The 13,889-nt window shown below is 38.3% G+C and overlaps 2 protein-coding genes across 2 annotated transcripts; one reads left to right on the top strand and one right to left on the bottom strand.

Annotated features, from left to right (window-relative positions):
• The first annotated feature begins 472 nt into the window (after window positions 1-472).
• LOC131776480 (PAN2-PAN3 deadenylation complex subunit pan3) lies at window positions 473-11,199 on the top strand. Its single transcript, XM_059092664.2, has 16 exons — window positions 473-706; window positions 2,166-2,326; window positions 3,142-3,330; window positions 3,592-3,714; window positions 3,957-4,064; window positions 4,530-4,584; window positions 4,977-5,047; window positions 5,502-5,589; window positions 6,190-6,306; window positions 6,655-6,949; window positions 7,051-7,135; window positions 7,612-7,751; window positions 8,243-8,378; window positions 8,613-8,677; window positions 8,900-9,038; window positions 9,312-11,199. The coding sequence occupies exons 1-16, from the start codon at window positions 565-567 to the stop codon at window positions 9,444-9,446; spliced, it is 2,049 nt and encodes a 682-aa protein (XP_058948647.2). The 5' UTR covers window positions 473-564; the 3' UTR covers window positions 9,447-11,199.
• LOC131776481 (endosomal/lysosomal proton channel TMEM175-like) lies at window positions 10,815-13,863 on the bottom strand. Its single transcript, XM_059092665.2, has one exon. The coding sequence runs from the start codon at window positions 13,416-13,418 to the stop codon at window positions 11,991-11,993; it is 1,428 nt and encodes a 475-aa protein (XP_058948648.1). The 5' UTR covers window positions 13,419-13,863; the 3' UTR covers window positions 10,815-11,990.
• Between the last annotated feature and the right edge of the window lie 26 nt (window positions 13,864-13,889).

Below are 13,889 nucleotides of genomic sequence, written 5' to 3'. Positions count from 1 at the left end.
TGCGTGGGTTCTTTTACGTCCACCGCTAACCAGAAGATGCAGGAGACGGGGCCTGCGGTTTATCCTCCTCATCCGAAAGGTCTAGAATGTCTAACCATTTGCAAAAGTCATAGCGAAGACAGCAAATGTCTCCTTAGTTATTTCAAGACTCAGGTTTGGTCCGGTTTCTCTAAATTAAAACTGTACAGTACAGTTGAAATTTATCCTTAAGACATAGAAAGTGAAATTCAGATCCAACCAAATTAAAATGTTGAGACGGATTGAAGCCTGTAAATTACTTAAGCGCTCATATACGTTCTAGATATTTGCTGAAGAAATGACATGAGAATTATATGTAATATTCACGTTTGTTTTCCAACAGTACACCTGTCCGGATATGCCGAGTTCTTGTGCACTTGAACTCTTGAGAGAGGTAGACTTGAACCTAGTCAACATGCGTGCGCACACGTTTATGAAAGTAACGCAAGACGAACCGATCAAAAATGGCGGCGGTAATCTGAAGGTCGGTTATTTACAATGTCTCAGCAGCGAATTATTATCTGAAAACGCGATCATCGTGAAGTGATGAATCATTCAAACTCAACGACTGGTTACAGATCCTCAAGGCCCACGTTATGTCGTTATTACAATACAAATGGATATTGTTTCTACGGCGATCAGTGCCAGTTTGTTCATGCGAGGCCTTCTTCCAACGAAGGTCGAATGGGTACGTATAAAACAACGGTCGAGGGATATTCGTTTTTGATCTTTGCATATTTTATAGGTGATTTTAATGTAGATAGATATATTTTTAGTTATTTAGCAAGGTTAGAAGGTGGAATCGTGAAGTATCTTTGGCAAATTTTGCAGGCACAATTTTGAACAACAAACAATGTTGAGGTCTGTTTAGAAGATTCAAAATAAAATGGAATTGACTACCAAAGTCTATTAAAAAAATTCAAATTTTAACTAATAAAACTTTGGGTATAGGACAGCTTAGGGAAAAAAACACGAATTCTAAATCAGTGCGATAGGTAAATAGAGATGTCACAATTTTTCAGTAATTTCGCTATTACTATGTAGCGTTGTACTGCAATGAGGTCTGTCTAAATGAAGAAGCAGATGTCCCAAGGCAATGAACTGTGTTTCAAGAACAGGAAGAAACTCGATCATAACTTCATAGAATTGTTGTGGTGAATGATTTACAACTTTTTTATGTCATGGAACCATAGTAGCTAAGTGCATTTACGTCTATATCTACGTCAGTCTGCGTTTTCAAAACAATGAACGTGTGTGGTTAAACCAAAATGTCACAGATAGCTTATATGTTCTGTCAATAATTTTGTAGTTACTATCGGACAGGTTTAAGAACATATTTTCACAGCTGGCTGTGCCAGTTTTATTGTTATTGTTATTATTATAATTATTATTTTGAGTTTGTAAAAAAGTTTTGAGTGAGTACTCTCACGAGAAACAATTTATTCACTGAAGTGGTGTGAGATCTTAAAATTGAAGACTACAGTTGATAACTGAACTTTGAGTAGGACATATGTGACTTGACAACTATATTTTTGTTCATAATATTTGTCTGCATCAGCCATTATAAAATTATTAAAAAGGCTCATCACACTCAAAGGCACCTGTTACACAAACCTGAAGATCATAGGGGGCTTGTCTGAATTTTTTTCATTGTGCTCACTTATGTACTATTTCTTTTGTTTTTTTTAATCAATTTTCTTCATTTTCTGCAATACCTTTACAAAAGTTTTAGATCTGAGAAGTTTTTGTCAAATCAAATAATTTCTTCAGTGATATTTTCTTTCTTTTTATTATCCTTCTACTTGAAAGTGTAGTAACAATAAGTAAGCAGCAAATAAGCAGTAAGTGTAGTAACAATAATAATAATAATAATAATAACTTTATTGTACTTCAAAAATGCAAAAAATTATATGAATATAATGTAATGCACTTTACATAGAACTGAAATTGAAGAAATTTATAAATGGCTGAAACTGTTAAAAATTGATAAAATAATTTTAGTTAAATAAGAGTTGTGAGAAAAGCATGAGTTGCTTTCATTGAATGTGCTACAACTGCAATCTGACTATTCGTGACATCATCTGTCTTTCCACATTTCATGATTGGAATTTCATGACTGAAGTTCCTTATTCTTCTCTTCCAATCAGGGCCTGCCAATAATGGACATGTTATAAATAATGGTCCAATGATGAATAACGGACCTGTTGGTCCCAAGGGGCTCAGAAGTGGAGGGTTCAAAAGCAACACAGCTGGTCTTCATGACAACTTTGTTGGCAACATGGCACAGTTGTCGATTTCAACAAACAAGGTAATGTATTGTTGGCTCTGCTGTTAGTTGGAAAACATCTGAAAATGTCACCTCTTTCAGTCTTCTTTTAGATAATCCATCAAATTTGGATTACTTTTCACCAGTCATGTGATCTTATTGGTCATTTTCCTTTCAACACTTTCATGTTTTATAATATCTGCTATTTACACTGCACATAAAATTCTGACTGTGCTTGTATTTATATATGATAATAATTATTTAATTTTTTGCAACTTTAATTTCTGACTTTGTATGATTTATATTTTATAAATACAAGCATGAAATCAGACATGTATAAGGTAGTAAAGGGGTAAGTTTCTAAAGAAACTGTGGTGCTGCGTTGGTGGGAGAGTATAGCAGGTAATTCAGTGTTAACAACTGAGTTGAAAACGTAAATTGGCCACTGTAAAGGGTAAAAAAAACAGACATTTCAAGTGTCAGCCCTTCGTCAGAGCGATGGACGAGGAAGGGCTAACGACAAAACGTCAGCTTTTTTACCCTTTACAGTGGCTAATTTACATTTTCAACTCAGTTTTTAACACTAAATTACTATGTATATAGTAGTGGTTAGCTGAACTTCTTTTGAGGTGTGATAACTTGTTCAAACATGATCATGTAACTGAGTGATGGACGATGAAGGGCTAATGATGAAATGTCAGCTTTTTTACCCTTTACAGTGGCTAATTTACGTTTTCAACTCAGTTGTTATCACTAAATTACCATGTATATAGTAGTGGCTAGCTGAGCTTCTTTTGAGGTGTGATAACTTGTTCAAACATGATCATGTAACTAAACTTGTTTTTTACATTATTCAGATGCCTGCAGGTTCCCTTGGTGGGCACCTCTCTCCTCTTTCCCCATCAAAGAAGGCATTTACCTCATCCCTGGCACCTGGAGGTCCTGTGTCACCACTGCATTCTCCTAGCAAGCCACCACTTGGATCACCAAAGGCACACCACAATCCAATCACATCACAAGCATTTGAATTTTTACCATCTACTGCAGTGAGTGTTTTATTTTGAATGCATTTATTTCTTATGTTTTGCTATGTTTTGGCAATTTTGTATGTAATTTGAGGATAGTTTCAGTGCAAACCCTATCAGCAATAACTTTTTACCTACAGTTCCTGCATGTTCCTAGAATGGCCACAAGAACAATTTCCAAGGGCAATAGTCTTGTAGCCCACACATCTAAAGAGGTTTGGAGTTGATCTTTGCTCTCACAACAACAATATAAAGTTCTTTAAACCTCTATGTTTTCTTTAGAACCAAAATCTCCCCCAGCCACAAATACACAACCAGGCACATGTTCCAGCTCCACAGCAGATGGAATCCATTGGTGGAACAACCTACTTTTACACTCAACAAGGACAACAGCAGCCTGCTGTGGTAAGAATTATACTTTTACTGAAAAAAAAACCTTGTTAAATTGATGGAAAAAATATTGTTTAATATTTGGTTGTCCTTGTCAGGAAAACATGTTTTAAATGTAGATTTTAATGTCTTTTGTGATTACTAACATGAATGCTCTTTATCACTAATATGAGATAGTAAACTTGTACTTGTATGCTTAAAGAAAAAGTGGCAGATAGTTTTTTCCTTCTGAAATACGTGTATTTTGTCTATTTTAGCTTTTCCCATCGTACCAGGCATATGTGTCAGAGCCTTCTCACCTTGCACATCTTCAAAGCACTCAAACACGGAACAATTCTTTCTCCATGTCAACTCAAATTCGACAGGTTAGTAACCATTAGTGAGTATGTGGTAGCCTTTGGTTTGAGTGGTTCAAGCTCTGTGTTGTGCTGGTTTTCACATGCAGAGGGATACTGTCAAATGAAAATGAAACCAGGAAACCCTAAGCAGAATACTGATTCTGCATATAACTCTGCTGCTTTTGACCTAGAGAAAACTTTTAGATTGTTGCACTTTGAGCACAAGGAGGTTCTGAGAACCAGCATTATCTTGGGCCTCAGACATTATAGAGAAAAAGGACATGTTCTGTTTTTTTTTTTTTGTGACTCAAATTTCATCAAAGTTATGACTTTGAGTTTTCAACTTTCAGCTTTTCTTCAGGCTGTAAGCATTCTTAGGATTCAAAGCTAACTCTGAATGCATTTTTAGTGAACACCAGGCTTAAGAAAATCATTTTTACAAATCAAGTGGTTTTGTCTGAAAATCTGAATGTTTCCCTTCTCATTTTTCAGGAACTCATTCACCAACATGCACTAAGTATGGCACAGCTTGACCCAGATGATAACAGTAAGAAGCAGCCTTGTAATGTTATGTTAGTGGTAGAAATATAAAAAAAAGAGCAGGTTTGGAGGGACTGGCATGCAAAAATGATATCATTAATTTCAATATGGATGTGTGGATATGGTACAATTCTAGGTTTTGAGTAGAGCAGCTACCATGAACTTGAGCAACTATACTATGCCAGGCCAGAAGTTAGCTCTTCATCATAAGTATTTTCTGGTTGTTATTAGTATGATATTTCTCTGCCTCCCACATATTGTCGGTGAGGCTACTCATCATGTTGGGTATCCTCCATCTCATGTCCATGGCCCATGGAATGTTTGTCAAATATATAACTTACTTTCTGAAAAGAATTATTTCTTTTGCTGATGAATGTACTTGTACTATATCATTGTTAGCTGTGCCGCAGGAGGTTGACAGTTACCACACCCTGTGTCCAATAGAACCCTTGGATACCCCAACTGAGCAGGTAAATTCAGTAAACTTGACTTTAAAAAAAAGAAAACCTATAAATTAACTGAGGTTACAAAAATTAGTTACAAAGAAGGCAGATAAAATGGAAAACATCATGGCATTAAGAAGAGTTAAATTGACATGTTGTGATTAATTCAAAAACCAAAATGGTTTTTTCAGTGGATGTGCTGGGCCAACTTTTACTTTGTTTAAATTATTTTCAATGGGGTATGGGTGGGGTGGGGTGGGGTGGGATGGGGTGGGGGTTTAATGAGGAACAAGATCTGCAGCAGGCTCTGGTGCTTGGCAGATGTTTAGTGATGTAAAAAAATAAAAAAGGTGTTCATGGATGTTAGAAGATGAATAAGATTTCATTTTTCCACTTTTATTGAGTTTGCAAGTAACAATGTGTTTAGCTGACAGTTATATTTTAGCTAACGTACTATGTGTTTTAATTTTTTTCCCTGAAGGCACAAAGGACGTTTGGTTATATGACTACCTGCTACAAAGCCACAAATTCTAAAGATGGACTTATTTACATACTTAGAAGAATACATTGTAAGTGGATTGATTATTGAAACGTTTGATAATGAACCGAGGCAGTAAGACAGACAGTCTGTCAATCAGTTAGTCAGTTTGAGAGTCATTAGTTAGTTGGTCAGCTAGTCAGTCTATGGGTCAGGAAGTCTGGTAACCAGTCAGTCCTTCGGCCAGTCGGACAGTCACTTGGAGACTCCGTTATACAGTATGTCAGTCAAATGAATGAGGGGGTTAAAGTTTCTAAACAAACTGTAGTGCTGGGCTGGTGGGGGAGTAGAACAAGATGATTTGATTTATTTGACGAAATATCTCGCTCTGATGAAGGGCTAACGCTCAAGACGTCAGCTTTGAAACTCTTTACGGCGGCTAATTTACATTATCAACTCAGTTGATGAAACCAAATTTTTTTTAGTATGTCATTCAGTCAACTAGTCAGTGAGTCAGTTATTCAGCCTTTGAGACTTACTTTTTCTGTAAGTCAGTGAGTCAACCAGACAGACAATTAGTCGGTTGGTCTGTCAGTCAGTCAGCCAGACAGACAGTACATCAGTGATAGGGTCATTCAGTTTCCTTGTTTCCCCATGTTTGTTCTTACATAGAGTGTTTCTTGTGGTTTAGCTTTTCGACTTGTAAATACCAAGTCCATGGCTCTTGTGGATCAGTGGAAGAAAGTCAGCCACTCAAATCTCGTCAGTCTCAGAGAAGTGTTTACAACAAAGTCTTTTGGAGATAATTGTAAGTGTAGAGGAGAAAATAACGTATTTTAACAATCTTAGGGAACGATGTCATTGAACAATTTAATTCTCCTGTGAAGTCCCTGAAACAGACTTGTTGTCTTCAGTGGTGAAACTGACCTTTTCTACTTGAAGTGACTTGGAAAGTCTCTATTTATCATTCCTTGTTTGAAAACAGGTTAAGTGTTTTCCACATTTTCGAACATTCAACAGGCATGAATCTATACTGAAATAGTATTTAAGATATGTAATAGGAACTGATTGAGAAGTTATACCTTTGCGCTTGTGAAATGAATCAATGCTTTCCGGCTTCGAGGACTCGTATTAACCACCTTCATTCGTCACACAGCTCTCGTCTTCGTGTACGACTATCATCCTGGAGCCGAAACACTCCTTATGAGGCATTTTTCGGGTCCAGACTCCAATCTCCCCGTGAACCCCGATGGTACATTAGTATTTCCCTCACATCCTCGTGCCGGCGGAATGTTAAACAGACACCGGCCAGGTCACCGCAGTCCCATGCCTGAACGGTTGATTTGGAGTTACATTATTCAGTTGTCGTCTGCACTGAGATCTGTTCATGCATCTGGACTGGCCTGTAGAGTCATTGATCCCTCCAAGATTTTATTAATCGGAAATTCAAGGTGAGTGTACAACTGTTTGTTTTGCGTTGCATTCTGTTCTTTTCGACTTTCTCTTTTTGAACTTAATTAAAATGTTAACGTTCATTTTGTTTTCTTGGCAGATTAAGAATAAATGGTTGTGGGATATTCGATGTTCTCAGTTTTGATGCAAGTAACAGCCCGAATGCTATGATTCCACATTTCCAGGTACGTCATTAATGTGGTTGAATCTAATGCTTGTGCTAGAGGTTTTGCAAGAGTTCCTGATTCTCCCGTAGTGCAAGGAAGTACCGTGACAAGTGTAAATCCGTGGTAAACTTGTTATTTAGGAGTAATTCATGTTGCGTCACAAATCTTAAATTGAAATCAAAGTTTGCTCGCAAGTTCTCCTTTTCCTAACTCCTGTGATATGTTCAAGCCAACATGAGTTAATCTTATTTTTCCTATAACCTTAAAGAAGCAAATGAAAAACCCTGCTCAGCATTTCCCGAGATCTTTATGCGCTTGGTAACAATTACTTGCTCGCTTGACAACAGATTGTGTGTCTGTGTCACGCCATCGCATCGCGTCCGTTTGTTCCTGTTTCATTGTGTCTTATGGCATAGCAGCATCAAAATTTCTCACCTTTGGACATTAATTTTGTAGCTTACTCGTTTTCCTTTATACTTCATTTTCTCTCGCAGCAAGAGGATCTTACTTCCCTTGGTAAACTAGTCCTTGCCTTGGCGTGTTACTCTCTTCAAGCTGTGCAACGTGAACATATTCAACAGTCGTTGGAGTACATGGCCATGAACTACTCCTCAGATCTTAAAAACCTTATTATGTAAGTGTCAGTCGTTGTTCCTTTTAAAGCAACACTTGTGGAAGGGAAATGTAATGTACACTAAATCCAGCTTTGAAGATCATTTTATACGTATTTGTTCTGGTACATTACCGCGAGAGACGTGGAGCTTAGTGGTTAGTGCGCTTGATTTCGAATCGAGAGGTTTGGGTACGACCGGTGACTATGTTATTGTGCTATGTTCACGGGTTAGACATTTCACTCTACGTGTTCCGATCCTCCCATGAGTGTAAACTGTTCAGAAAATTTACAAAATGGAGTGGGGCTGCTTTCGGTGGGCTTGCACACTATGGAGGAGTAGCAGTGTTCCTGGTTACTTCTTTCTTTAGAAACTGGGATATACTGTTAAGATGTAAGCTAATTTTTATTTATCTTAAGCTCTCAGAAGAAACTACAGAAGTAGACCTTTATGTTGTTTTGTTACTCGGCTTTGGAAAGTCTTTGTTCAATCTAAACTTTGCCCTCTCCGACAGCTATCTTCTGGGCAGTCCTATCGCAGCTCACATGAAGAGCGTGAATGACATTATGCCGATGATCGGAGCCAGATTTTACACACAATTAGACGCTGCGCAAGTCAAGTGCGATGTTTTAGAGGGCGAGCTGGCTAAGGTAATAATATAAAAATTTATTACCAGCATACAAATGTTCGGGAATCTTCGTTTGAGCAATTGGAAAAAATTTTTGCAGAATTTTTCAAGACACACAACCATGAGTTCAAAATCGTTATAGACGAACTTAAATCAATCTAAACCTTACATTTAACGTTTTTATTAGTCTTTAGGTATTTGTATGTTCAACGCATATGGCCAAAGCTAAACGACATAATTTTTTTCTTTTTATCAGGAAATGGAGAACGGGCGCCTTTTCAGAATCCTTTGCAAGATTGGAATCATCAATGAACGACCAGAGTATGTTTTGTGCCTTCGTATTAATTGTTTCTGCTTGCACTGTAAACACCTTCAGACTGATTGATTTCGTCATATGTCATTTTCGTCATATGATATCTATGTTTCTTCAGGATCGATGTGTATTCGCAAAATCCACGAAAATTAAAAAAAAAACCCGGCAATGTAATGTTAGGCAATGGATCCCGTTTGATTTCCCTCTGACTCGTGCCCATTACTTTACAGATTCACTATGGATCCAAGTTGGTCGGAGACTGGTGACCGATATCTTTTGAAGCTGTTTAGAGACTACTTGTTCCACCAAGTCACTGAAAATGGTGCACCATGGGTAGACTTGGCTCATATAGTTGCCTGTCTGAACAAGGTTAGTTCTTTTGAAAACGATGATGGTGGTTTTGGTAACTTAAAAAGTTTTATCACCGCGCTCCAATTAATTTGATAGTTTTTACTTTGCGTTCTCATTGGCTGATGGGCTTTTGTTATTACTTCGGTTTTGATTTTGTAATTCTTACAATGTTTGTCTTTCTATCTTTTGAAAATTAAGTTAGACTGATTTTCCAGTTTTAGCTGATATTATCGAATCTAATCCCTCTTGTCATTACATTCTAATACTTCATTTCATTGTTTCATTTTCCAGCTAGAAGCAGGGACAAACGAGAAAGTTTGCCTTATGTCACGAGACGAACAGTCTGTGTTGGTGGTTTCATATCGTGATCTGAAGCAGTGTTTCGAAGGCGCTTTCGGTGAAATAATCTCCGCTTCTCTGGCGTAAACACACCCCTAATTTAATCACAGAAACAAAGTGGTAGGTTTCTTAATGGAAAAAAAAAGCAGTTAACAACAAAAAAAGCTCGCGTGGTACTCGTAAAGGATTTGGAGTGAAAGGTACGCGTGCGTGGATTGTGGGTGAGTTGCCCGCGGACAAATCATCCATGTTCACTACTTGGGTTATTTTTATCACAGCAACAATAGATATTTTCTTGATATTCTCTTGATATTTTAAAAGGTTCTTAATAAGAAGATAGGTCACCGACGATTCTCACTCGCCTTTTGTGTATCGGTTCTTTATACAGTTGAAACTAATTTTGTGCGACATCACTTTTCTTGAGGAGAAATCTAAGAAGGACAACGTAAAAATTCGTTTCCTACGCAGATTCAACCACGAATACAGAAGTGTTATTTTACGTTTCAAGATCATTTCGGATCTGAAAGCTGTCTTAGATCACACGCGTCGATTACAGGTAGCACCTAGAACCAAACGTGGATTAACTGACTAAATTATCTTGGTTTTGACTTGTTAATTATTGTTTGCACTACGACGGATTAAGCAAATTTGCCAATCAAACGCGCCTCGACAACCGCTGTAACAGAATGGTGCTCCTTCTTTGAACGATGGGTTGAAGTAAAAGCACAAGAATTCACAGATTTATTCTTGTAAAAGTTCCTACTTTTTCACATGATAATGATTTAGTTTTGTGCAAACTTTTTATGCAATTTGAGTGCAGCGACTGGGCAGATGTCTGTTGGGTGGCCTCGAAGTAAAATTTTAGAACTGCGCCAGACGTCTTCATCTAAACCACGATTCTGTAATTCAATGGTCCATCTGATTGGCCAGAAAAAATATTGAATAGGCCCTCATTGGCTAGTTATTGGCTAGACAAATAGCTTGAAAACATCGAGAAACTGCTAGTTTGTGCCAGGCTCGAGGACAGGGGGGACCAGGGAAAAAACGTGTTAGGGGGAGAGGCGAGAGTTTTTCCTCCTTTAGGTTTCCCCTCTACCGCCACTTTTCGCCATTTTCGATCTTATTATTTGATCTTTACATCTGACCGAGAATCTGCCAAAGACCAGAAAAATACTAGATCGTTGCTCATTAAAAAAAAAACAAACAACAAAAACAAAAAAAAAACACGCAAATGAGGAATCTGAGAATGGTGGAGTGGAAGCTTACACGTTCATTTAGCAGCTGTAACAAATGTGGCCTGAAGTTCAAAGGGGTTCCTGTACTGCCACTATTGAATATTTCCTTCCTTGTGTTTGGTTACTTTTCGCTTGGATTAACTTAAAAAACTTTAACTCTACTCTAACGTTGTAAAATTAACTTGTAAATATCTCGTTTGGAGGTCAGGGAAAATCTGAAAGCTGTAATTACCTCTTTATTGGTATCTCGTTTATACCTTTATGTGTTTAAGTAAAGTAAAACAATATACATACTGTATAAAATTCTATCACTCGTGTAGATACTGTGCAATTGTACAGCAGCGTTTTGCATACTGTAAACGTATTTTTCAATATTTATAGTTAAAGGAAGATTAGCTACGGTTTTTAATGAATTATTTTCAAAATCAAATATTTAGATCCTTTTTTTAAAGGACCTTTAAAAAGAAATTCGATATTTATGATGTCGAGTTTGCACAAGAGTGACATACCTTCTACGAGAATTCTAGATGCAAGTCAAAGTAAGATTTATTTGAGATATTATTATTAAAATGAAAAGTCTTCAATAAAGAATTGTTTGAACGTTACCAATGGTGTGCTTCTGTTTTCTGAGCGGAGTTCTCAGATATAAAGACATAATAAAATCTTATTTTGCAATAAGATAATGTTAGTTTTATCGAATGAGTTGATAATGTAAATAGCAACACTGTCAGAGCTTTGACGAAGGGCTAACGCTCGAAACGGCATCTCAGAAACTCTTTACGGTGGCCAGGTTACATCATCAACTCAGTTGATAGAACCAAATGTTCTTGTTATACTCCTCCACCGACGCAGCACCAGTTTGTTTAGAAACGTACCTCCCTTATTTTGCAGTACATTAAAAAGTATTATTTTGAATATAGGATCTTAATCTTTTACTAGTTTGGAATCATTACCTTAACATGTTACTAGGAGAGAAACTCCCCTAACCCTGGAGAGTGACTAGCATCTAATTTCTCCCTACAAATCATCCCTGAATTAAGCATTAAGGTTACAAGAATAAACTTAATGATCATCTGCTAAAGAAGCTCTTGATTGTTAAATAAGTTCTCCTTGTCAACACCTCAAAAAAATGTACAGAGAACAGTAAGGAGAATATGCATATTGACATATGGCTGTAAATGGTTAGATTGCTATCGTGCACGAATACGGCTTCCACTTTAAAACTACGAAGTTGTAAATACATTATGCTCAGTAGCGTCATGCACAAAATATTCTCGATCATCATGGATTCACGCTCTATTAAAGAAGACACTTTGAAATACAAATCTAGTCCTGCATTTCTGGTTCCTGAAGTTTCTTGGAATTGTTCTCTTCCCTCATGCACTTCATTTTATTTTTAGTCACCTCCTGCAAAAAAGTAAAATTCCGAATCGCCTTGTCGCACCGTTCCCCTTCTCCACTGTCTGCAGTTACAGTGAACCTTGAAACAGGAAAACACGATTTTCATGAGAATGAATATCATGGGTGTCAGTCCTGCAGCGATGTGATACACGTCATCAGAGAGCGAAGCATGCTGGCACAGCGCGGCTACTAAATATACCACGAGCGTTATCAGTGGAAGTATGGCCATCTTCAACGCGAGATACGCGTGCGTACGAGATCCCACGCTAGGATTCGCGCGCGCCATTAGATAGTTCGGACCCTTGCATAAGGCGATCACAAACACTACAGCCTGACTGGTGCTGGCCATGAATACAATTATCGCCCCGATTTGCACTGCAAGACGGCTATCGGGTTTGCCATGCCCTGCATAACGGTTAAGCGTTACGTTGATTAAAGGAGCAAGACCCACGAAGGCCAAGGAAATATTGTTACAAACGAGCATGACTTGATTCAGTTTCTCAATGTAGTGAAATAGCGAGTGGTGCGTGAACCATAAAAGCGCGACCACCACGAACGTCGCTCCATACGTGAAAATTTCCGACTTCATGTGTAGGAGTGTGCTCTGGATGCCATGGCGGTTGACTTCCTCTTCCGTAGGAAAATCTTCAGCAGTGATATCTAGGATCAACAGAGTGGAAACAATCGCGAAAAGTCCATCGCTGAAAAACTCCACTCTCTCTTTGTCGATGAAATTCCCAAACATGTGATCGAATTCCGATCCAGTTAGATGTACACGAGTCCATTTGCGATAGATAACACCCGCGAGGCGATTAATGCAGGGAGAGAAGACAACAATCGCCACAACAATAAGGGCCAATTCTATCTTGGCCAAGCTAACTGCACCAGCTAAAATATACAGGAAGGGGTTAACAGCTTTCTTCACCAGCATCAGCTTCATCCTTTGTTTGATTTCTTGATGGGAGAGGTTGTCAAACTCGGGGTCCAGCAGCCGTGGATGATGAAAGGCGTACACGATCATGATCACCTCCAGGATTTCGAGAACGAGCAGGTTTCCGCAGATCAACATCATGGGAAGGTACTTGTAGGTAAACATTCCCTCTAAAGCGCACGTGAAAGGGAGAAACGAAGTGAATAGCAACGATCCAAGGTTTAACCAGACTAGCACATCATCGAGCCGTGACAAGATACGGAAGCGCACAACATGCGATTCCCATACGGCACAAATTACGAGGAATCCTACAAGGTAGATCAATAACTGCGGCCATTTGTCGCTAAGTTGATCGGCAAGGCTGGAGCTTTCTGTCGCATTCTCCTCGAGTTTTCTGATAGGTAGAACTAAAATGGTCGCCACAATGGCAAATACTGCATCGTTGAAGCATTGCAAACGCTTGAGATGGAGAAGATCTAATTCCTCTGTCATATCGCTTCAATTAGTTTCGTTATCAAATGCGGATATGTTCAGAAAATGAAAGCGTAAATGTCCCTCAATTCTACATAAATTCCGCGTTGTTAAAATGATCTCTAAGTTCCTGTTAGCTCACAAAGCGAAATTAAAATCGTTTGTGGTTCTTCCAGATGTTTGGTGCAGATCACATGGTGGGAGAATACCGCTCTCCGCATCTTTGGAGTCCCATTCGTCGCAGAATCGAACTCGTGGTCGGAAACGCTCGACTTCTGCTATAAATTGACTATTTTTGTCATGCAGATTCCACTCAGACGATCCCTGAGTGGATATTATATGGCAAAAAAAAAAAAAAAGGGCATTAAGGTAAAGTCCTCCGGCGTTTAGCGTCACGCAACGTTCCCCTTCCAATAGTTGTTGATGGGGGGATCGCGTGACGGCCAACATCCAGAGGATATTGGCCTTTAAAACTGTTCAGTGTAAAGTAAA

Source organism: Pocillopora verrucosa, chromosome 14 (genome assembly GCF_036669915.1).
Source record: "Pocillopora verrucosa isolate sample1 chromosome 14, ASM3666991v2, whole genome shotgun sequence".
Taxonomy (NCBI): Eukaryota; Metazoa; Cnidaria; class Anthozoa; order Scleractinia; family Pocilloporidae; genus Pocillopora; species Pocillopora verrucosa.
The sequence above is the reverse complement of the archived record's forward strand: the minus strand, read 5'-3'. Positions and strand labels throughout refer to the sequence as shown.

Excerpts from the sequence above, each read along its gene's own strand:
- LOC131776480 (XM_059092664.2), top strand. The coding sequence starts at position 565 with ATGAATCATTCAAACTCAACGACTGGTTACAGATCCTCAAGGCCCACG. Across the intron at positions 707-2,165 it reads TTCCAACGAAGGTCGAATGG|GGCCTGCCAATAATGGACAT; the intron begins GTACGTATAAAA and ends TCTTCCAATCAG. Across the intron at positions 2,327-3,141 it reads TGTCGATTTCAACAAACAAG|ATGCCTGCAGGTTCCCTTGG; the intron begins GTAATGTATTGT and ends TACATTATTCAG.
- LOC131776481 (XM_059092665.2), bottom strand. The coding sequence starts at position 13,418 with ATGACAGAGGAATTAGATCTTCTCCATCTCAAGCGTTTGCAATGCTTC.